The sequence below is a fragment of the Toxotes jaculatrix genome, chromosome 23 (genome assembly GCF_017976425.1).
Source record: "Toxotes jaculatrix isolate fToxJac2 chromosome 23, fToxJac2.pri, whole genome shotgun sequence".
Classification (NCBI taxonomy): Eukaryota; Metazoa; Chordata; class Actinopteri; family Toxotidae; genus Toxotes; species Toxotes jaculatrix.
The window spans coordinates 2,283,622-2,307,874 of record NC_054416.1 but is presented as its reverse complement, the minus strand read 5'-3'; the positions used below and the strand labels follow the sequence as shown (position 1 = coordinate 2,307,874).

Below are 24,253 nucleotides of genomic sequence, written 5' to 3'. Positions count from 1 at the left end.
AACTGCTTTATATCTGATGAAATTGTTTATATTGATGCATGTTCCTACACAGGTGGTTACTCACTGGTGGTAGAGGAGGGCTGGTGGGTGAGAGGATGGTGAGAAAGGAGAGGGAAAGACGGAGTTTTCCCATCCGTCTCGAGCTAAATGGGGCTCTGACTCACCCTCTTACAGCTGTCGGCAGCTCACCGTTTACATATCTAACAACACACACACACACGCTGTTCGGTTGCTGCTGGAAATTCCTCAGACACCTGGCGTTCCTCCAGAAGTCGTCTGCAGGTCATAGACAGGTGTTTTATATTTCTGTGGGATTCGTTTTCAGCTCCTCGGATATTTATTGGATGGCAAAGTCAGGATGAGGAATAAAAACTGTCTCCTCTGTTCTTCTGACCTCTTCTCCTGCCATCCGTCTCAAAATGTTCTTTCCATTTTCTGCCATCAGCACTCCTCTTTATGTATTTCTTTTCCTTCTCTCCTGCCGTGTTGATCAACAACAATAAACTTTTTTCCAACCCTTTTTTGTCCATTTTTGAAATTCATATTTTCAGCATCTCACCATGTCCTCATCCCTCATCAGGGCCTTAATAAATCCACAGGTCAAATAGACATGAGACTGAGACAATTCATTTACTGTATTTTATTCTGTATTGTATTGTGTGACTGTATGCGTGTGGATCATGAAGTAAACCAGACAGACACAGTACATTTCGTTGTGTCCGTCCTCTGTCTCACCTTCCCTCTCCGCTCTGCAGGGGGGTTTGTCGGTGGACTCTATCGCCGACCTTGTGGAGAGTCAGTCTCGTCTGCTGGAGGCGCTGCAGCTCTCCCACCCTGCTGAGCTGGAGCTGAAGAAGTCACCCGGCAGCGGCTCGTCGGAGGGGAGGACACAGACCAAGCTCAGCCTCAACCCCATCTATAGACAGGTGCCCCGGGTGCTGGAGAGATGCTGCAGTCACATCGAGACCTACGGTGAGACACGGGCCTGGTTTCACTTGCGCTATGTGGAGTCCCCAAATGAAACAAACCCTTAAAACTAGAAGCTACAGATTCAGAAGATAATGGATTTACATTAAATCTTGAAACTTGTACTTGATGCTGTGGAGGATTTTGTCTCCCCAGGTCTTCAGACTGTGGGAATTTTCCGAGTTGGAAGCTCTAAGAAGAGAGTGAGACAGGTGAGGACACTTTCTCTTCTGGTCCAGTTTATTTTTTTGTCACTTTATCTTAAAAATAATAGTTTTTGATTTTTGTTTCTCAACTGACAAAACATTTTGTTGCTGACAAGATTTAGTTTCTCTGTACGTTGGCCATAACCAATGAAAAGTCAAAGTTCACCTCTCCGTGTACACGCCGGGCTAAAGATGATGATGTGTGGAGGATCCCAGCCGGTGTAGTTCATGACATTTAGTGTGACTCTTCCACTGATTCACTGTCCTGTGTTTCCTGTCACTCTTCACTGCACCATCGAATATAAAAATAATCTCCAAGTGACAAGCTGATGATGTGTGATATCCTGTTTTTGAGAAATCTTGTCCATCAGGGAAAAGTGTCCTTTATTTGACCTCAGTGTGTGTTTGTGTGCGTGTTTGGGTTTTCCTATGTATCTGTTTTTGTTTGTGTGTGCGTGCGTGCTCTTCAGCTGCGGGAGGACTTTGACATGGGCGTGGACGTCCAGCTGGACGAGGAGCACAGCGTCCATGACGTAGCAGCGCTGCTCAAAGAGTTTCTGAGGGACATGCCTGATCCTCTGCTGCCCAGAGAGCTCTACCCGGCCTTCCTGCACACCCATCGTACGCTCACACACACACGTCCCACTGCAGCACATATGTTTTATACACAGAATAAAAAATTTATGTTTATGTTTTAAATCTGCATTCGTTGGTCAGTAAATGTGCTCGTCCTCCTCTGTGCCGTCTGCAGTGTTGAGAGGAGCTGACCAGCTTCAGTACCTGCAGCACCTCCTCTACCTGCTGCCTCCCTGTAACTGCGACACTCTGCTGCGCCTCCTCACCTTGTTACACACCGTGCAGAGCTTCGCCCAGGACACCATAGGGACCAACGATCAGGAGGTATGACACCGGAGCATACTCTGTCCCGTACCTTAATGGAAGTGCTATATTAAATTGCTGGAATGTCCCTTTAAAGGACCATATTGATGGTTTTTTAATTGTTCCATCCCTCCACCTGAACCTTCCTTCCTCATCTCCTCTCCTCCTTCCCTCTGCCCTTCCAGATCCCCGGTAACAAGATGACGGCTGCGAACCTGGCGGTGATCTTTGGGCCAAACCTGCTGCAGCGGGAAAGCGGAGGAGATGTGAGTCCTCACGCGATGGGGATCGAGGACAGCACTGCGATCATCAGCGTCACTCTGGTGCTCATACAGAACTACAGGAGGCTCTTCACGGTACAGAACATGTTTAAGAGAAGTTTCATTTATTATATATTATATAATTTGAAATGTAAAGGATTTTATATCTGAGCTGATAAAATATTTGTGTGTTTCTGCTTCTGCAGGTATCTGCAGAGGTGCAGCAGGAGGTCCTGATGAGCCTGATCCAGACCGACCCAGACATCATTGACTACCTGCTACGCAGGAAGCTCAGGTAACCATGGCAACCAGCCCATTGATACAGTCCCATAAGAATCAGATCTTCTGTCTTGTTGTGACAAACTGTGGTTCCCGTCTCTCTCAGCAGCACGGCGGAGAGCAGTAGTGATTCGGGGGGTCGTAGGGACACCGGGGCGTCTCTGGACTCTGTGGGGGCCTCCAGCGGGAGTCTGTCCCCGCTTGAGCCCCCCTCGCCTCTCTTCCCACCCGATGGTAGCGGCGGTGAAGGCAGCCTGACCAGCGAGGTCTTCCTCAACGTGCTCAAACTGAACCAGAACAGGAAGCGACAGGAGACGAGATATGGTGCTTATTTTACTGGGGTTACATGTTGTGGCCGGCAGGTTCTCCAGGCTCCTGCAGTGTCATTTACATGACAGGCAGCTGTAAAGTGCACACTGACTCAAACAGATCATCTTCACCAAGGTCCTTTCTGTTTTTTACCAATAAAATTTGTCTGTATGCTGCAGAGCGTGGACTGTGCAGTACAGGAGACTGTGCAGGAGCTCTTTGAGTTTGTGTTGTGATGATAAATGCTGCAACAGCACCACCTAGCTGTGACAGATGTGAAGTTGTTGCTTTAAATGACAGTTTTTAACATTTACATTTTCTTTGTAATATCTGATTTTAAACTAAAGGAACAAACACCTGCACTTTTACATCCTCTGTTCTGCAGCGGTTTAGTGGTTTGCTCATTGGCACTTAAACACAGTTTAAAAACACACCAGGGTGCAGGTTTGAACACTGTCTGTCTCGTTCCTCCAGGTGATGTCCCTCCAGGTAAATCCATCCGCCACATGCGTCAGTTCCACTCCCACCACAACCTGCTCAGCCTGGCCCAGCCCTCATCTTCCACCTCCAGACTCCACGGTCATGACCCCGACCCCCAGGACCGCAGGGGCCCGCTGGGTTCGGCATTGAGCTTCTCTCTGGGCGGTGGTGGCGGCAGTGGCAGTTGCTCCAGTCTGAGTGGGTCGACCGAGAGCAGCATCTGGGTGAGACAGACGCCACAGGAGGAGAGCAAATCGTCGCCTGCCGCCAACTTCTGGGACTTCTTCACTGGGAAAGGGTCAGGCTCAGAGACGATGGTATGATGAAGGCCGATAAGAGGAGGAACATGAAGGGAAAGAGTGTGTGTGAATGTGTGTAACTTGCTGTCAGAGGTCAGAAATCCCCAGGAAAAATTGGTCAAAGTTCCTGTTACGTTTACAGAGACGTCTGTTGATTTAACAAGCAAAGGTTAAGTGTATTTCTAGGATTATAAATCCAAAATTTTCTACTTGAATTTCTGACTCTTTTATTGCAAATTTTTCTTGTTGGAATTTCCCACTTTTCCGGCACCTCTTGAATGCAGCATATGTGTGAATGTGTGGTTTGGGCAAAGAAAGCAGGAAGGAAACCAACAAAAGAAGAATGAAATGTCAAATACATTTTTTTTTTTTTTTTTTTTTTGGGATTAATGTTGAAGATGAAAACTAAGCACAACTTTCTCAGACAGAGACACGGACGTAAAAGTAAACAAAGGAAAAAAAGACAAATCTGTCTGAGATTATCTGGAAGTGGATGCAGTAATAATTGCAATGTATATAATGTGTACATGATGTATTCATAAGTTTACATAAAACTTCGTCTTTACTACCTAGAACTGCGTAACTAACTGCATGGGCCCTACTAACCCGTTATCTGTAATGAGACCACACCAGACTCCCTTTGGTTTTTGTTGTTTTTCCTGTAATGTTCAATAAGCTCTCAATAAGCTCTTTATCCATGATTAGCAAGAATGATTGCAAAGATTCAAAACATCTGACATCCATGAAGACCCAAAGTGTCCAATAATATGAATAACTGCAGATAAAGTATGTTCAGTGGCCAAACTGTGGGATAATACTGTCGTTTTCAGTTTTTCGGTAGAGTCCCAGGTTTCTTAATGAAAGCATCTATGATCAGATTTCATGGTTGTACATTTTGTCTGTATTTATTCATCCATACATCTTATTTATTTGATATTGAGCACTGTGGGTCTCCATACATGACATCTAACCTCAGATTTTTAGAGGTTGGATCCTACATCCATAGATAATGTGATTTCATATGTTGAAAGATATTGTAGTTTCTGGTACCAAGGTTGAGCATGACCTTTCAGTCTCAGTCCTTTGTACCATATTTCCCATCAAGCTAATCGTCTCGCAACCATGTGGACGGGTCCTGACCCTCAGGCTGGGAACCACTGGTCTATGTCAAATGTAAATGTTTCAGAAGCATGCTGGTGACTATATTTTTTTTTGGGTGAAGCAGTAATTGAAATGCTGTTGAAACAAAGGTCATATGCTACCTGGATGTCTAAAGATAGATTTTCAACCAAATAATGCCTGGTTTGACCTAAATGTCGATGAACTGTCGCCTTTAACTTCTGTTTTAAAAAGGTATCACACGTTCTTCATTGCACAAAGCAAACTTTAGGTCCTTGCGCAGACGTATGAAAGTGTTGCAGAGCTTTGACTTCAGAAGCATCTTGGAAAGCTCGGTGTGGACTTTAGAGTAAGACTCAGTCCCTTCCAGCAGGAATTCAGCTTTCAGAAGTGTTACCTTCCTTTAACCACAAGAGGGAGACATTCACCACATCAGCTCATGTTGCTACCACCTACAGGCTCATATAACCTCGGTCAAGTGTATTGATAAGTGTATTAGATAGGGAATAGTGCCAAACAGCTAGGAACTGTACAGACGTTTGTCTCCGGCCTCTTTGTAGTAGAAACCTGTGATGTTTCCTGTTGTTGCACAGAGATTTTCCTGCATCCTAACGTTGTATTTCTTCACCACAAACACAGAAGCTGTACAGAGTGTGTCCTTCACCTCGGCAGGTGAATGTATCTTCTTTTCTTTTGGATTCGTTGTAGAGAAAACAAGATTTTTTTTTTTTTTGTTGGTAACTCTTTTTCTATATCATTGTAAAACCCGTCAAGGTGTGTTTAAGACCTAAACCGGAGAATGTACCACCCACCTGCAGAGAATTAAATGTCAGACTCTCTGTGTGTCTTTGGTTATTGTGGAATCTGATGGGAGAGAAGAGGGTTAAATGTTCAATACAAACAAGACAATCTGTTTCTGGGACTTCTGGTCATACTTTTGGCAGCACCGCAAGCATCTGAAAAGCAATAATGTGAGTCAGAAGACAAAAAACCCTGCAGGGGAAGATGATCTCACACCAAATACGCACAGAAAGCTTTCTCAGTCTGCTCTCAACTTCTGTTCAGAGGCTGCACAGTTTGTTTGGACTTTCACTGCACATTAAAAAAAATCATCAATGTGTTTTTTTCCCCCACAGTGTATTTTCACATAACTTTTCTTCCAGCAGGAAACTGAAAACTGCATCAGTAAGTTAATATCTCTGGTAACTTTAATTACCAGAGAGATTCCCAAACTTTTTTGGATGATATCCCTTTAATTCTCTATATTTGTTTAATTTTAGTAATATTTTTTTTTTCATATGGCTGAAGATAAAAATAAAATTCGATAACTTTCTTCATTATGCTGTGAAACAAGCTATAGTTTAGTTTATAGTGTATATGCAGCTGATTCAGTGTGTTACCATGAGTTATAATGGCATATCAATGCTGTGCAGTTGTGCATGTTCTGTGTACTCATGTTAAATCTGAATTATTTTGGCAGGAACGGAGAAAGGAAGCCGACAGACAGCAGCCGAACTGTAACATCCCCAAAACTTTAAGGTAGGAAACGACAAATAGCAGGTAATTTTTTCCCCCCCTAAAAAAACTGTTTGTGTTTCTTTTTGGCCCTAATGATAATTTGAATTCACATTTCTTCAAATATTGTTGATGACCTACTCAAACATCCTTTGCTTATTTAAACACTGCAGTGGATAGAGAGGAAGCAGTAGCAGAGACAGACACGAGACAGTCCAGATAATTCCATCTTCAAACCCGGTTTGTGTTTTATTTCAAACAGTTTGGACACCATCAGAACCAGCCGTCATTCCCAAACTTCACTGCATCTACATGCATTCAGAATGAACTTCAGACAGCAGTATGTGCAGCAGCCGCAGCCCCACAAACAGACTCAGCACAGAGCAGAAGGATTCAAGTCTGTGTCACTCGGATCTGTTTGTAGCTAAAATGAAGGAAACTCAGAATTTGCAGTTTTGAACTATTCATGGCCAGTTAAAGATTCGCCACAAAAACCCAGATGGAAAAAAAAAAACTAGAGCAGATAGGAGCAGAAGTTTCAGAAAAAACTGAACCAGCTTGATATTTTTTTACCGCAGCCGGTTGCATTTCAGTGCTCAAGGGCTCAATATGAATTCAAACCAGATTCCTGTGTTTTTTATGTTATTGGAAATTATATCTAAACCTCATTTTCTTAAAATTTGAATTCAGCCTCACAAAGATGCAAAATATTCAGATTTTTCCTGGAAACTTGAGGCTGAGCTGTTTGTGTCTGTGAGGCTGCTGTCACATCGCACACTAGTTACAACACACAATGTTAATGACACACTGAGTCCCCTTCTTGCCCATCACATAATGGGTTCAATACATTTACATTCTTGGTGAGTCTTAAAAGGGGGAGTGATGTGGACGACCAAAGCCCAGGAGCAACATTTCACGACACAAAAACTGAAAACTGTTAAAGGAAAAATCCATCTGCCAATGTCTGTTATTTTATTTTATTTTTTTATTTTTTTTTCTTGTATTCATGTAGTTTAGTGGATTTTTCCTTTAACAGCAATGCACGACAGTTTTTGGTCTGTTACTTTTTCCACAGCAGCTTCTTGTGAGAATTTCTCATCTTGTTTAAAATGATCCTAATGAAACTGTTTTTCTGTGACCAGCCAGATTACATGTGAGCTGATTTATTTGGGGCTGTTTGGTTTGTGCTGCCTGTGATGCCAGACGGGTGGGGCTTATTACTTTTTAAGCACCAGGCATATTGATTCACTACCAGAATGAAAGTACTTTAGAGACGTAACGTCCGCTAACATTTTTGATCTAGGTCTGCTGATTATTTTCAAGCAAGCAATTATTTATATTCCAATAATAACATCTGTATTTATGTACACATCAACATCTCTCATCACATTCTCCCGAAAATTGAACCAAAATAAATCCTCAAAATATCCAGAGCTGCCTACACGAGAATGGTAGACTATTAAAATTAGTAAAGTATCAAAAACAAGTGAAACATCTAAGAAAAAGAAGTTAACATAAACATTAATAATAATAATATTAATACTATTTAAATAAAAAAGAGCCTTGTTTCAACTTGAGTTTCCAAAGCTTTGTTTGGTAAAAATTTTCAACCAACACATTAGAATTTTGGGCACTGACGACCTGAACTGCACTTCACTAACACAGATTCATAACCAGCTCCAAACTGGATCTGTGGACTTTCATCTACCAAATGATGCCTTTTGTGCTTGTTTTTGCTCATGTACGCTATGAGTGAAGGACATTTCCCCTAAAATGCTTAAAATATAAACACATCATTTGGAGCATGTGAAAGCAAAAAGTTTAGAATCCACAGATTCTGTCGGTGCCTGGATATAACCTGCGTTTCAAGTCATTTGCAACCAGAAACTCTTGTTTTCTGACGTCCAAAAATTGTAGAACTGATGGAAACAAAGTGGATCAACCCAAAAAAAACATCTCACAGCATCACCCTTTCGTGTAGACTAGTTGAGTTAAAGAGCAGCATGGACAGGAAAAGGAAATAGTGTTGACTTTGAAGCCTCCACCCAGTGAATGAAGTGAAGTGGTTGGGAAGTGTCACCTCAAGTCGCCTCCTCTCCTTCTGTTTTGAAAACTGTGAGCACAGTGAGACGTTCAGCTACTTGCACTGGCACTGAGCAGATTTTAACTGTCGGCTTTAAGTCGAGATGTGAATGTGGTTGAATTTACTCTGATTCTGTGCATGTGAAAAATGAACGTCACTGAAAATGCTCTCGTCTTTGAAGGAGAGAGAGCGACTCGAGACTATTGAGACGCACCCAAATTCCAAACAATGTTTTTTTACAGGTCAAGCAGCAGCCCCAGTTTTACTTTACTGTACATTTTAACATTCAGATAATACTTGACCCACTGCCCAGGCCACTCACCTACTGTAGAATATAAACACCTTAAAGGCTACAGAGAGTGTGTTTCCATTCACTCTCCATCTGCTGCAGCTCTGTTAAGAGAGAAGTGACAGGGTGAGCTTGCTTGTTAATCCGAGACAGCCTGGTCGGGTGGAGCCTCATGAGCTCGGCAGTGTAAAACATACTTCAAAATAAAAAAACAAGACTAAACCAAAAAAAAAAACCCTACATTTGGTTTGTTTGTGCGTTAAACAAAAAAAACATGAGGTTGTTGCCGATCAGCAGGTTCAACTTAGGGAGAACAAGTAAAAGGATTTAAAACGGCCCCTGTCTCTCCTCGACCTCAGCAAAATTAAAACCTGTAAGCAATAATTAAACTGTTTACTCATTGAAGAAATGAGCTGAACTCTTTGCACATTAATTTGAAGACTAGAGCTGAAACAAATTATCTGTCAACTAAGTTCAATAAAAAACTAACAAAACAAAACCTCCGACTGTAGGACGTGTTGCTTTTCTCAGTTTTATATCACTGTGAACTGAATAATTTGGGGTTTTGGAAAAGCGATGGACATTTTCCAATATTTTCTAACATTTGATTAAATATACAATCAAAAAAATAAGATAATTAAAGCTCTATTGGACACATTCAATTTCTTAGCTGGTTCAAATCAGCTCATCTATGATGGTAACAGTGACCAACAACTGTCATCTGACATTTCTGATCTGAACAATATTCTAATATTTGATTGACATAACCCTTTAACATGAAATCTTCCCTATTGTGCTAAGTTAGATTTTAAGAGATACTGAGGAGAGGAAGCCATTTTAAACTGCTGGGACAAACACAGACAGAGGCCGTCTTACTGCATTAAATATCCCATGCCGTCGATTGACTGTGGACGAGTTCCACATCAGCAGACCGCTAGCGTCACTCAGCGTTGCTGAGGGCTTCAATTCAAGATTCTGGAGTGAAAAACATGTTATGTAAAAGGTCAGACTGCCTGCCAGAGCTGCAGCTGCAGGAGAAACACTTAAGCCAGAGTCGCAATTTGCCAGCGCGTGATTGGTGGCTGATATTCTGTGGTGAACTGTACCAGCTGCAGCACGGTGTGTGTCCAGAGGTGTTAAAGTTTGCTGTTCATAAATAAAGCTTTAAAAAGGGGAACCAAAGGACAGACACACTGAACATAAACATTTAGACAGGTTTTATGTAGTGTGACGGTTTGAAAGTCAGAACTGACTTAAAAGAAGGAAAAAGTATTTGTCTCTTTGTGTGTCCCTTTAAAATGGTACAAATGTGCATCTGGCATTTAAAAAAAAAAAATCAAATGTTAAAACCACAAAAACCTTGAAAAGCAAACTGCAAAGGAGACTGTGCTTGCTGTCAAAACCACAAAAAGCTCGCTTGAAGAAGTTAGCTTATGCTGTTGAAACACCTGAACGCTCTTGGTTTAATGTCTTCCCTTGTGGACTTTTTCCACTGTGGCACTAAAACATGGCCGGTAATGGCACGACACACCGCTAGCCCAAAAACTAAAACTTTCACCAGCCACTTTCACTGCTTAGCCAACTCGAGTTTTTTTTAAAGCTAAAAACAGGATTGTCAGTGATTTTAAAGGCTCATTGTTTTAGGTTTTTACCACTTTCAGCCTTAAAAACATGCTGAGAAAATATCCCTGATAACAGAAAGTGAAGCAAAAAATAGGCAAAACCTTTGAATGAGCTGCAGATAAATCCTTTAAATACTTAAGAAAACAGTAAATGGTTAAATTGCAGATAAAGCTAATTTTATTTTGGTCACTTTTTCACTTGCTTTTTTTTAGAAATTCACTTTTTTTTTTTTTTGAAGTAAAAACTGAAAATAATGAGCCCTACTTATCCATCAGAGACAAACTTTTCCGATGCATCAACATCTCTCCAGTGGCTGGTTTTCATTTCAGCTCCTGCCGATAACACTGTTATTAGCACCACTTCATCTCACTGCGCTGTGCTCAGAGTAGACGCTCAAGCTATTGGATTGTTAAAGGTAGTGTCAGTGGGTTCGCGGTGGTGGGAGGGACTTCTAACAGTGCTGTCAGTTATTAGTCGACCTCTGTCTCCAGAGAAAGATGTACAGGGGGAGATTTTTCGAGGTGATCGTAAATGGAAAGCTAATTTAGCACGGTATCATATGCACACTAAAGAAGACTGATGGAACCACTGGTAACCATGGCAAGGAGGACTGGCGTCCTCTGGTTACTTATGTGTCTCCTCCGAAACAGCTGATTGGTCACTCTGCATCACGGCGACAGTCCCCGACTGCTTTTACCTCAAATGGACCACTGCGCACACGGCGATGTCAGCCTCTTGGATTGGCGTTACTCGGTCTTCCCAGCTGATGCCACAGTGCAAAGCGAGTGTTACAGAATCAGCCATCTTGTTTCGTAAGGTGCCTTGTTGCAGTGTGGACTCAGAAGATTTGAACGGTCGTAATCCAGGAGGCTGGCATGCGACCTGCACACATCTCAACCTATCCGAGTGGCGCTCCAGTGCAAAGCTCCGCCTACAGGGAATAAAGCCTGGATACTTATGTGAGCGTACTTGGCGGAGCCGGTGGCAGCCATAAGCCCCTCCCCCTCTGCCGAGTGAGTGACAGTCTGTTGGGGATTTACCGCTGGCTGGTTCAGTCTCTGGACTGGTAGAACAGGATGTATCCCGACTCAGAGTTCTTGGAAATGTCTGATGTCAGACCGTAGAACTCCTCGATCGCCTGCGCATCAATTTTCTACAAGAAAAGAAGACAGAGGTTGGGTTCTCATACAGAACTGCAGGGTTCTTCCCAGAATTTTAAACACTTCCTTAAATCAAGGTACAGTAGATTATAGAACGTCACGTCTGTGTCCCACTATGTCTCACTTCTTAGGAAAACAGATTTTTTTTCCTTCCATTTTTAATCTAAAAATATTGTCAAACTCTGATTCAGCTGCAGTAAATCACATTCTGCCTGGAATCTTTCTGTGACTAACCTGATTAACTGGGAGTCAAAAAAAAAGACTTTTACCAAAACTGGACTGGTTTGAGAGACGTTCTTGGACACAGTTGTTATTTCTCTGATGTTTTTTTTTGTTTTGTTTTGTTTCTGACACTCAAACAGAGATTAGCTCTGAGAGCCCCTGAGAAACAAATGTTATTATTAGGTCATATCTCCAAAATGTTTTTGGACATTAGGTTCCACAAATTCTCCACATACACAAACAAAAAACACTTTCAGTTTCCAAGACGTTTTAGTCCCTAACCTTTGGTAAACCTGCGTATAAAGATGGCACGTCTCTCACGATGTCTTTCTTAGCACAACATAAAAATCCTTCCTTTCAATTCAATGGTGTGGGGTTGAACTTTGTTATGCAACTGTTTCACTGAGGCTTTTGTTTTTTATTAGTTACCAAATCTCCATTTAAAATTGAATATGCTGACAAGTAAGTGGTGAATGCCTCAGGTCTCTGCCCTAACAACTGTGTCTTATGTCATGCAGCAGTTTTCTGTCCATAGGGGGAGAAAATGGGTCTGAAAACGAATTCTGAGAAACATACGTTCGATTTGGAGGTGAAAGAGAACTGGCCACAACTTCACGAGATAAACAACAAAACCAGACGGACATAACTTAGAAGAGAGAAGAGTGGAAGCTCGAGTAGAAAGCAGTGAAGCAGGCAGGGTGAGTAAATCTACACAAACCAATAAAAATGATAAGTTAGTGTTTGAGCTCTGCAAACTCAGCGGAATCTTCCAGAACTCAGCCAGTTTCTGTCCACTGGACCAGATGTTCCAGCAGGCTTCCTTCCCATCATAGTGGGAAAATACACTGCTGGTGCGAGATCAGTTTTACACATCAGTCCGTCGTGACTGTGACTGAGCGGCTCTGACTGTATTCAAACGGCGGGCTGACGTCTCTCGCTGCGAGGGCACATTTAAAGTAAAATAAACTATTTTAATTGGGCAAACGTTTCCAAAGAAACACCTCCGGTGTATAGATCTGATGTTTGGTTTGGCCAAACCAGAACCATCACTGAGCTGGAACTGGTCAGCGCAATTTCAGTTCACTATAGACAGGAATACAATTTAACATATATGGAAAATAATGTTTGCGTCTGCAGCCACACAAAAAAAAAAAAAAAAAAACGTGAAACAAAAGAAAACAACTACGCAGCTTAGACAGCACAGTCAGTTAACTGCTGATAGCGTGATTGCTGCGGCATGTTGTCCCTTTTGGCTCAAAGAAAGAAAAAATAACAAAGTGAAATGTTACTTGGCTGCAGCTGAAACACAGCAGCATGCCGAGGCTTTGGCCACGTACAGCTGCGGTCGCCTGCCAGTGACTAAAGAGCTACGACACGCTTTGGGCAAACACTGTGCACTAATAAAGCTATGCTTTTAATTTGTATACTTATAATCTGTTGCAGGGATGGAGATGCTGGTGAATCTGTCGCATCACCGTAACTATCGCTTTGCAAACTGTTGCATGTTTGGACTGCTGTCGTGTCAGCCGCGGCGCGGATGGCAGCGTGCTGAGAGCGGAGCCGGGAAACCGTGCTGGAAGGATGTCAGACCGCGTTGTTTCTCTGAAGGCTGCCATGTTCTCATCTGTCTCCACATCAGAGAGGAAAGCAGATGGTTTTGTAACAGAAGCTGCAGGGGATCAGCAGAGTAGCAATTTCATGACGACCAAAATATGTGAGTGAAAGACTGAAGTTATAAATAACCAAACGCTTTCACAGGTCTCCGTATCAGCATCACCTGCATGCAGCCGGGAAAAATTAAAGGAAGAAGAATGAGGGCTGGAGCTGACAGATCACAACTCTGTCATATTTTTAACCTTAAGAACACAATGTGCCATCCAGGTCTTCCTGGTCTAAGAGCCCCGTAGTTTATAACTGTATAACTGGGATTAATGATGTGTCAGTTAAAAAGAAAAATCTCGTAGGTACATGGTGAACACGAGAAGAAAGGCTGAGAGGGAAAGAGGGATCAAGAGCAAGCTGGAGAGATGAAATGAAGACAAATACGACGAGGAAAGAGCGGGTAAACATTATTCTCATTCGAGAGCTCGTCCACAGGTCTTCAATCTAATCCTGTAATGTAAAGCAGGTGTCCACGTTTTCTTCTTGCTGTTTTCTTTCCCATCATCTCCTTCCCTCTCTCCCCTACGGACGCTTTCACGCACCCTTCTATTTCTCTAATCGTATCCTGATCTCTAAAGCCGATTCTAATAACTCCTCGTTATTTAGGAAAGGTATCTAGGTCGGCCCATCGTAGGAAATCCAGACACAACATTCGGAGCGCCAGGATCTACACCAAGTCTGGAAGGACGGCTGTTTGAAATTCCTGTCTGGTTAGGATGAGACCGTGTGGAGAGGTGAGACAGCTGATGGGGAGTTTGTACTTCACACTAGGTGTCCCAATCTGACCTTTTACTCCAAGATATTTTAAATTAAACCCAGGAAAAGCACGTGTATGTGAAAAATCGTCACAGAATAAATTTTCAAGGCTCCTTGAGGATGTGCTTGTTTAAAAATAAATAAATAAAACCGGAGAAAATCTTTCTTACCTCTACGATGTCGTCGTCAAACAGCAGCCAGAAGCCGTGGCTCTTGACGATGGTGATGTAGTGTCCACGGTTGGGACCACTGCAGGGCAGAGACAGACAGGTAGAACAAAAGGGAGACACATTTAATCCTCAAGTAGTAATTTAAACTTAGATGCTGAATGTTACTGTTGAGGTGGTACAGGTGAAAAACACAAACTAATTGCTCTAAAAGCATCATTATCATCATCATTACACTCAACAATTCTTAGTTTCAGGTGATTATATACAATTAAAACATAATTATGAATGTTTTATTCCATTTCTGCCAACAGATCCCACGAAATCCTACACAGCGGTCCTCTAAAATGTCTAGTTAAAAATATCAGGGACCAACCTGCCACAGTGTACAACGACAGCCACCAAGTCGTACATGCGGTCGGGGTTGGTGGCGTCCCCGGATGTGTTGAAGAGGCGGAGCTCCAGGGGGAAGACAACGCGATAGGACAGTTTGGTGTAGCGGTGCAGCTGGTCCATGTACTTAAAGCGCTTCAGATGCAGGGCGAGGATCATCGGCAGCTTCTTTACCCTCATCCTGACACAGACACAGAGACAGAGAGGGTTTTAATGGTTTGAAGTGGTTTTAAATGGCGTTCCTGGGGCTTTGGTGGCATTGATATTTATTCTTTCAAGCTGAAAAAAAAAGCGCTGAGTGATATGATGAATGCCAGAACAACCGAAACTGAAATGATCTCTGAAGTGAATTGTTTGTGTCTGGTCTCGACACAAAGTAGAAAGACTCAGTTTTAAATCACAAAGAAAACTGAAAACTCAAAGACTAAAATAAAAGAGAACTGCTTATGAAAGGTCAGTGGAAAAACACTAGGAGGGAAGTAAAGTCACACAAAGACAATGCAAGGGTGACTTGTCCCTGACAAGAACTCAGAGGACTAAAAGCTTTCCACACTGACGCCGTTACTGTTCCAGACCCCCTACCAGGGACAAGGAGTGTGTTCTTGGACGCTTTGTGCTCCTCCTAATTTGGCTCACGCTCTCGCAGCATTCTGCTCAGTGTTAATGCGAGGTGCAGTCGCTGGTGACAGCACGGCCCTTTCAAGCTAATGGATGCTACCTGATGCACTTATCAGGCGCTCCAAGACGAAGTACGGTTAAAAACACGCGCAGCTGCACTCGTGAGCAGACGCTTTGAAGCTTCAGCAGTGTTTTTCTTGTAAAACTGCAGACGAAGTTCTACGTCCAGCGGTTCTGAGACCGCTCTGCGGGGGTTAATATCAGACGCCTTGGCCGAGAACAACTTTAAACACCTATGATGAACTTCTGAGAACACAACAGGAAGACCCTGACTGGTTGCTGTAGTAACATCAGATGTGGTTTCAGGGGTACTTTCTAATGGTACAAACTGTATTTGTCTGCTTAGAAAAACAAGCTGTTGTGCTTCGCATTTAGCTGCGTGAGAGCAGTTAGAAACATTTCTACACAACTATGTAGAGACAAAGTGGTATTTTAGACGACAGGTCCTCACAGCTCAGAGCAACTATTTTCAAAACGGCTGAAAATCTGCTCAGGTTTCCATGTGACTGAGGCAGGTGCTTTAAAAGTGAGCCTCTAAGTTTTGTGCAGCCGCGTTTCAAGGATTCTGATCACCGTCTGAAACCTCCGGTTTCCATTTAGAATCAAAGTGATATTGCGGACACTGTCGCTACGACACTATTATGTCAGTAAGCTCTGGCAGTCCTTCATGCACGGACACAGGACAGCGAGTGAGGCTCACATCATTGTTGTCATACTGCAGCAGCTCAGTGCTGATCCTCAGGTTTAACATGTTGGTGTATCTATCGTTTTGATAGAACTCCTGACAGACAGAAATACAAAAGCCTTTTAGTGTTCGAGCATCTCCTTTGACGATTACGAGGTGGAGGGGGAAGCGTCAGATACTAAATCTGCACGGCAGGAAATAAAAAGTAGCTGAGGTCACCCACCTTTTCTGGGCTTCCTGTTTGCTGCGACACTGCTCACAGTAGTACTTGTATTCACTACACAATGTCTCTGTGTTGCTGAAGCCCCTGTTCAGAAGACACACACACACATATTTATTAACATAAACCCACATCTATAATCTGTAACTCTCCAATTTTAACACACTCTTGAGATGAAATTGATTATGAACCATTCAAGACTCAATGGTCCTGATGTAATATTCATTGTCTTTATATATTAAGTGAGTATAAAAAGTGAATTTCTCTTTTCACAGGTGATCCACAAGTGTCCACGTTACCTAAGACAGTGAGTGATGGAGGTGTTCTGCTCCACATCCACTGACAGATCCAAGAAGTCCTCGTCTTTACTGCTCACCTGGATCGTAAATAAAGACACTCAAGGCCAAGTCTCATCTGGTCATGCACTGCTTACAAGCCTTTAAATTTGTGTTAAAAATGCCTCAACCAAACATTTTGTATTTGCTCTTTTATTTATGTTACTCGTGGTTAAATGAGATTTTGGATGGAAAAGTATAAGATGCCACTATTCTGAAACCAGTCGGAGCTTTAGCAGACTTCAGACACTTACAGCTTCACAGTTCAGGCAGCGTGTCTCATTGGTCAGTGTTCCCTGGAAGATCTCATGGACCCAAGTCTGTTGTGTCTCCTTTCCCCCTTCACCTTCTCCTCCTCCCTCACTTCCTCCCCCTCCTCCTGCACTTCCTCCTCCTCCTCCTCCTCCTCCACCTCCCCCTCCTCCTCCGTTCTGCACCAGTTTTCCATTCTGCTGTCGCTCCTGGCTCTTCTCCTCCTGGAGCAGGTCTGCGATGGTGTTGAGGAGGTAGTTGAGGAATTCGTGGGCGTCCTGCTGCATGTAGTTGTCAAACAGCTCTGAGAGGGACAGAGGTAGAAAGTTAGGAATATGTGTAGAGACAGAAATGCAGTAAAAGAAAAAGTAAAAATATACAGAGAGAAGTAGAAAGAGGAATATAGAGAAGGACATAAAAAAAGAAATAGGAAGGAAGAAGGGTTGAAGAAAGGCAGAACAGAAAATAAACATCAGCACATGTTGCCGAGGCAAAATGAGCCAATTAAGACCGCCTCTTCTTTTCACTCTTTCCACTCCAGGATTTGGCTGACAGTTTTATTTCCTCAGCTGAGACAACCCCACACCCAGCTCCATCTTTTTTCTTCTTCTTCTCATCCCTTTCTCCCTCGCCAATCGGTTATCTCAGCTGTGTTGCTCCATGGCGAAAGGAAATTGGTTTAAACAAATAACCGATGAAAGAACTTTTCAGACTTCACATTTCTCAACACCTGGTGTTGGATGGATGTTTTTTTTTCTAAGAAAAATACAGGAAGTCATGCATTTAAGTTTCTGATAAGCAACAGCTGCACAGTTTTGTCAGAGCTGTGAAATCAAAACTGACAACGCCTACAAAAAAAAAAAAACAATCGAAAATCTTAGTCATCTTAGTTTTAAACTTTTGGGTTTCAGTAGTTTTCACTCTCCTTATGATGCAATAAAACAACCACAACAGCTTTTTGTTGTTGTTCATCATCACTTTGTGTCACTACCATTCTCTTTTCTCAGCCGTGAGATGAATTTCTTGGGAGGGATGACTCCGACTTTCTTCTTCTGCGTGGCGATGCTGTTGAACAGGTCAGCCAGACAGGTGAGGAGGGACTCCTTCCGACGTGGCTGCACCTGGAGAGAAAGAGGAGATGATGCTGATGACCTATGAATGTATAAATGTTTGACAGTTTACGGTTAAAGGAGGTTTTGAAGTCCTCATTGTCTCACACACTCTCCTGTCAGGCTCTTGAAGACAGTGTGAAGATGGTGAGCGTTTTTCAGACCGTCTGTCTGAGCTGCTTCTCATGACATGTAGTGACAGCAGTAATTCACAGCTGCCTGACAGATGATTTGATCCTTGTCGGTTTCTGCAGTAAGGAGATGCTTTGTCTTCAGGAATTTATTTCCTCGTGGCGGGAAAACACATCACAGGAGCCACTGAATTCATATACAGGGCGAGCACTCACAAAATTCCCTCTTACATTTTTCATTTTAAATAAATCATTAGCTACAGTCCACCACACGCAGACGTTTCGGGCCCTGCCTTCCTCAGGATGTGTTACATGAGCCATCAGAACATATTTAAACTAATGAAAGTGCAGTTTATTATAACTTTGATGTTATTTTTGTTGGTGCAACCATCGTTTTTATCAGTTATCATATAAGTGTGCATGCCAACTTAATTGCTGAGGTCTTGTAATGCTGCCACACGGGTAAAAACAGGTCACTGACAGCACTCGCTTTCAGTTTTACTTCTGGCTAAACTGCTGGCTTGTTTACCATTTGTATAATTGTTTGCTTGTTGTTGTTGCCCCATTGGACCTAATTTTACAGATGCTTCTTGCTCTTACAGCTCAGCAATTACCCTGGTGAGTGACTGATAGAGTAACCGATAGAACCAACGGCTGAAAATAAAACTCTGGCTCTAATAAACCTTACTTTAACTTTTAACACTTTTAGAGCCGTCAGGCTTTAAAAGACACAGAGGAACTCAGTAACCTCACATGTACCAGTATGTGCTCCATTCAAAGGCAACATCTGCTGTGATGAAAACTACACGGCCCACATTTTAAAACCAACATCCAGAAAAAATACTGCCTTACAGTCGGCCCAGTGTGGTACTGTGGGGTATTTCAGTGCATTCTTTTAGCGTGAGCAATGAGTCCACCGTACAAACCTGTGGAGAGGTATACTGCTGGCTGTTACAGCTACGGCGTCTCTCTCATCACTTACCTTGTATGCCAACACCTTCTCCCTGAACGGTCGACAGAAATACAGAGCTTGCAGCACTGAGTTACAGTAGCAGGTGTTGCCAAACTAGAAGAGAAGAGACAAAGGAACACAGAACAGGACTGAGTGGAGACTGGATTCATGTGTCTGTGCTTGTTTCTGCTCTTTGTTAAAGCCACACTTAGAGCTTATGTAGGAATTTGAACAACAGTAGCATTAATACATGGTTTGTAGCTTTCTGTGATTGACTGACACTTACATTGACCAATCCGAAGTAGTGTTCATTAACGGGAAACTGTTCCGGTCCAATCTCCTTTTCCAAGGCAGAGGCATTGGCGCCCTGGAGGAGAAGAAGGAAAGAGACACATTCAGTCATTTAAATTCTCCTTTGTGGTTAAAAACACTCGAAAAAAGAGAAATGTCCGTATGATTACATACTACAGTAAAATAAACATTTCCGTCCTTTATTTGATGTTCATTATCCCGAGGTTTACTGATGGATAACAAAATTATCCATTCGAAAAACCTCCTTTGTCCTTCATTTCCTCTACATTGTTTTCTGGTTCTCCTGCTCCATTTTCTCTCTGCTCTGCTGGACCGTCAACCATCTGTTTGCTGCAGCTGTTTTTCCTGCTTCATATCCTCTGTTTCTAAGTGCACGCTGATTTTCTCTGCAGTGTTAGTCTCATTACTTTTTTCTATTTGATATTTTTTTTTACAATAATTAAAAAACATCTTTGTTTTGCAGACTTTTGATTATTGTTCACCAAGTTTTATCAGAGTGACTGAGTTCTTTATTATTATTCGCCTTCACTTGTCTGATGTGACCGTTGTGTGTGTCTGTGTGTGTGTGTGAATTGTATATAGGATTTTTGCAGCTTTGTCAACAAAACTTACAAGAAGTAAATTATGATACAGGACAACACGTGAAATAAAAAGTGCTCAGCTACGTAGGTCGACAATATAGCCGAGGAATGTAGTGCCAAACATTATTTATACCAGGCCCGTGTTACTGTGAAGGAGCCAGATTACGCCAGATGTATCCAGATGTTTTGACATGTGAATGGTGTATTTGTTATTAAAAGGCAACTTCCTGTTTTTTTTCCATGCAACCCAATTGTGCCCAAACTTCCCAAATTTCCTTCCATGACTCAGCTGTGAACTGAGTTGAGTTTCCAAACATTTTATGATACGAGGGCACGTGAGGGAGCATGGAGTGTGCTTTTATTTGTGAAGAAGTTTCTGTTCACTTTCTTATTTATTGCCTGAACATGTCAAACAACATCTCATGTTTACACTGGTTGAAACGTCTGGATTTCAAAGACCAACCAGAGAAGATATGTAAAAATATGCTGATGCCAAAACGAGTCAGGAAAACCAGGCTCGAATCAAGGTCAATAAGAACTTCAGCTTATAAAACATAAACTGAAACACCTGTTGTTGTAAATTACCTTTTGTAAACAAATGTGGGAAAAAAAGTCAGATTTGTGCAGAAGAGTAGAAAGAAACAAAATTGAGAATGTCTAAACAGAATTTATGCACAAATCAAATCAGGAGTGAGGCTACAAATACACAAATACAAATTCAAAACAGAGATCGGCATAAGTTTGTAAAAGCAAAACATTGTTTGTATGTGTATGCACTTGTAACTTCAGTGTTTTAAAAGATACCTTTCATCATAAAACCCTTTCCTTCATTCTGAGTTTCTATAAATCAGATTTTACATTATGGCAGAAGAGGGAGAAACAGAGAGAAGAGGGGAGAGATGATCAGGATGATAACGATGATGCAGCTTTTCCTTCAAGGGTGATTGACTGCACAAGTGGAGCCACGCCGTTGTTACTCATCATCACACTGCAGTCCGTGTTGAGTCAACATGAGGCGAGCAGGCAAAGGCCTGGCTGCAGTTATTTATCTAACAAACACGGCCTCCAAACAGCACAGGGTTGTAAACAAAGCCAGTGCACACAAAAACAAGCTTTGTCATGTCAGAAAAACAAACAGGCAGGAAGACAAATATGTGTCTGGAAACAGGGGGAAAGATTTGTTCGGTGTGGGCTGTGAATAAAGGCTTTAATTCATTTGTGTTTTCAGCACTGGTCTGAAGTGGCAACTTCGAAATGACTCCGTTTCCTGAATTGATGGAAATGAAAGTGAAGTGAACTCTGTGCAGGGCAGCTTGAAAAACTGTTTAGACACCAGCCTCAGTGGAAACTCAATTACAGACGGCAGGGTTAAGTGACTGTTCTGTTTTGTGACTGCATAATGTTTATTAATCATGACTCTCAGTCTAGAGGATGTTATGAAGAAAAGCGTTTGCTGTCTTACATCAGCGTCTTGTCCACCCTATTTTCAACAGAGTTTGAAATGTTTCAGTGTAAATACCAAAAACATACTTTGTGCTTTGAAGAAAAACAAACATTTTTCTCCAAATCCCTTTTCTCATTCAACTAAATAAGTCAAAAGTCTTAACTGCATCAATGTTAAATGTTTTGACAAATGTTTTAATCTCGACTTTTAAGTGGAAAGATTCTGATTTAACTCAGGGGCCATCTGTACCTTACACATTTTATTCTCCTTGTCTGAATGGTGCATTACATTTAAATAATATGATCAGAAGATGCTCTGAGACAAATGAACAACTGACATCTCGACCACATTAGTCATCTTGTCCACATTATTACTGTTTCCTACATTTTTCTTCCTTGAAAGCATCAACAGCCATCCCAAAAAGCCTGCCATATTATGGTATCAGTACTGCCCAATGCCGGTTTGCACAGCCCTAACAGTGACTTTCATGGTTTCACCAGCCAAATTGATTTTCAGAAAAAGCAAATACCTTCCGGGCAGAAACTGGTCGGCTGCCAAAGTGGCAAACAGACTGAACAAACCTGCCAGCCCCAGCTAATGTTGAGCCTTGTTAGTATTTGTCTAGTTGGTGCGGGTAAATGCTGCTGGCCTCCACACTGAAAAGGGTTGCATGGCCCGGTGTGTGGTCTTTCACACCGTGCATGTGCCAGACGCACTGACTAAGTAAGAGATTACTGCTTTCAGCGAGCACACACAGAAACACACACAGACGCACACACCAGCAGCAGAAGCAGCAGCGGCCAACAAATTAAAAAAGACTGCAGCAGACTCCTCGGTGGCATCTGCCGAGCCGTCTGTCAGCTCTGAAAGGTGCAGTGGGTAGAAGCAGGATAAGTTACAGTCAGAAGTTAATCTTCTAGCTTTAAGCTCCCGGGTCTGCCTCTGTGACTTAGCTACACGGCCAAATAAACAAAGGCAGAGAGCTGTCACATTAACTGCAATGAGAGCAATTGTGGCAGAGTTACAGTGTTTGACCTTTACACCCTTGACCTTTCTGCAACAACCTGCCAAACAGGTTGCTGTCTATCAACTGGAGAATCTGTCCTAAAGCCCCGCTGTTAACAAGCGCGAGGTGTCTCTGAGTAAGGTGCTCCGGGGCTGCTGTTTTGTGGCTGACCCTGACCTCTGACTTTGCTGAATTTCTGTGCAAGGATCAATACAGTATCAGATTATCAAAGCCTTCAAAAAAAAGCTATTTAGGAGCAAAAAAAACTGCAGGAGCTGAAGACGTAATTCTTTAAGAGCACTGCTTGTTAAAGGATAACTAATAGCAAGGGTATTTCACGGTTAACTGATCCAAAGGTGACAGGATATAAGGAGAAAATCATTCAGGCACCAAACTCTCACCCATGAGTGATCCCTCTCTCATCTGATCTACCTCACAAATGCTCCACACTACACGGGGTTTATTCAAGTACAAAGCGTGTGCTGCAAATTTTGAGAACCAAAATTAGCTAAGTGTCCGTCCAGAGGAAACATTCAGGGTGTATCCCATGACGGGAAACGCTGAATGTCTCCATCAGTTACACATGAAGAGAGAGCGATGTCAGCTGGCTGAGGTGTTTACATTCGCTGACCATACGGATCTTCGGCTATTCACTCTCCTTTTATGTATAACAGGGATATTAAAAAGAAAAGTAGCGGTAATATGTTCCAAGGATCCGAGCTGGGGTTTTCATCTGGACCACCACTGGGTAAACAACTTTGTCCAAAACAGACCGTTTGGCTAGCAGGCTAAGCTAGCTAGTTTTCGCCCGCTGGTCAGTCCTGCCCTTCTCGCATAAACAAACTATGAGCCTGCTAATAAACTGTCAAACAAGCTTGGGTTGCGCATATTAACCACCTCTTATTAAATTAATCCACAGTACACATAGAGCCACCGTTAACAGGCTACGCCTTACAACTTTCCGTGTTATTATCATGTAACTAGCAGCGCAGCTAGCTTAGCGTCCTGGCTCACTCACTAGCCGGGGCACCGGACAGAGCCGCGGCGCACGAACACCGGCCACACAGCCGAATCTCAGCTCCTTACCATCGTACAAATCGAGGCGATCTTTCGGACTGTCATCAGTATTTCCATCCGTAAGCCGCCATGGTGGACCGAACCCCGATGCTGAAATTGTGAGAGCCGATGCGGCTGCAGAGTTCCGGGAGAGCCTTCTGCCCCTGTTAGTTACTACTGTCAATTTAAATGGGACGGCACGAAACACTTCCGATCTTGATTTTCAAAATAAATACAAACAACAAACGACAATACCAATATCACTACTACAACGGTTAGTAATAAGGATAATAATAATAACTTACTTAGTAATAATTACTGAATCCAATTGATTTGAATGGGGTGGACAAAATATTTCAAAGAAAAAAAAATCATGACAAGTGAATAAAATACAGTTATATAATAAAACGATATTAGTGTTAACGTGATGAAATATGAGGTGCAAACTAAAAGTATTCTGTAAGTTCATTTATAATGTAATTATTTTGTTGAACGTGGATAACTCAAATGTTGCTGTTGTTTACAAGAACAACAAAGAGTGACAAAGAATAACTCGAGTACTAAATTATGTAATTATGACTATACAAAAAGGCATACTTTATTTCGAAGGTAAAATCATGTGGCTTCCGGTATTACTTGGGATATTTCTGTGTAACTTTAAGCATCTTCCTGTGGTCCAGTCTGTAAGCCGTGAGGGAGCGTCAGTCGATTCGATTCTTCATATGGGGATAGAATCGGCGGGCGGTGCTTTGTGTCGCTGACGCTACGGGACCTCCTCTGTCGCATGAGTCATTTCCAGTTTTACACCACGAACTAAAACAAGTG

The 24,253-nt window shown here is 42.4% G+C and overlaps 2 protein-coding genes and 1 long non-coding RNA gene across 6 annotated transcripts in view; 2 read left to right on the top strand and 1 right to left on the bottom strand.

Moving 5' to 3' along the window:
* The window catches only part of arhgap36 (Rho GTPase activating protein 36), a 41,005-nt gene extending 35,142 nt beyond the window's left edge, over positions 1-5,863 (top strand). For 2 of the 4 annotated variants that reach the window (XM_041030847.1, XM_041030849.1), the window contains exons 5-12: positions 756-972; positions 1,123-1,178; positions 1,643-1,793; positions 1,924-2,072; positions 2,237-2,407; positions 2,518-2,606; positions 2,697-2,914; positions 3,374-5,862. In XM_041030847.1, coding sequence (XP_040886781.1) covers positions 756-972; positions 1,123-1,178; positions 1,643-1,793; positions 1,924-2,072; positions 2,237-2,407; positions 2,518-2,606; positions 2,697-2,914; positions 3,374-3,702 — 1,380 coding nt within the window. In that variant the 3' untranslated portion in view covers positions 3,703-5,862. Of the gene's footprint in view, positions 1-755; positions 973-1,122; positions 1,179-1,642; positions 1,794-1,923; positions 2,073-2,236; positions 2,408-2,517; positions 2,607-2,696; positions 2,915-3,373 lie in introns of all 4 variants that reach the window. The other 2 variants (XM_041030850.1, XM_041030848.1) reach the window with 2 other exon arrangements.
* A 1,303-nt stretch (positions 5,864-7,166) lies between these two features.
* Positions 7,167-23,587, bottom strand: usp12b (ubiquitin specific peptidase 12b). The gene is made up of 10 exons (XM_041031077.1): positions 23,459-23,587; positions 19,316-19,396; positions 19,060-19,143; positions 17,829-17,958; positions 16,840-17,141; positions 16,550-16,626; positions 16,254-16,337; positions 14,651-14,848; positions 14,278-14,356; positions 7,167-11,460 (listed from the first exon to the last, which is right to left on the bottom strand). Exons 1-10 carry the CDS (start codon positions 23,504-23,506, stop codon positions 11,359-11,361), a joined length of 1,185 nt encoding a protein of 394 aa, XP_040887011.1. The 5' UTR covers positions 23,507-23,587; the 3' UTR covers positions 7,167-11,358.
* On the top strand, positions 13,138-14,175 carry LOC121176933. Its single transcript, XR_005893112.1, has 3 exons — positions 13,138-13,403; positions 13,654-13,751; positions 13,958-14,175. It is a non-coding gene; the product is annotated as an uncharacterized LOC121176933 (long non-coding RNA).
* Positions 23,588-24,253: the final 666 nt, after the last annotated feature.

Coding starts and splice junctions, on each gene's coding strand:
- usp12b (XM_041031077.1), bottom strand. CDS start 23,506: ATGGAAATACTGATGACAGTCCGAAAGATCGCCTCGATTTGTACGATG. Junction 17,142..17,828: donor ACGGCTGAGAAAAGAGAATG/GTAGTGACACAA, acceptor TGTCCCTCTCAG/AGCTGTTTGACAACTACATG. Junction 14,357..14,650: donor GTCGTTGTACACTGTGGCAG/GTTGGTCCCTGA, acceptor TCTGCCCTGCAG/TGGTCCCAACCGTGGACACT.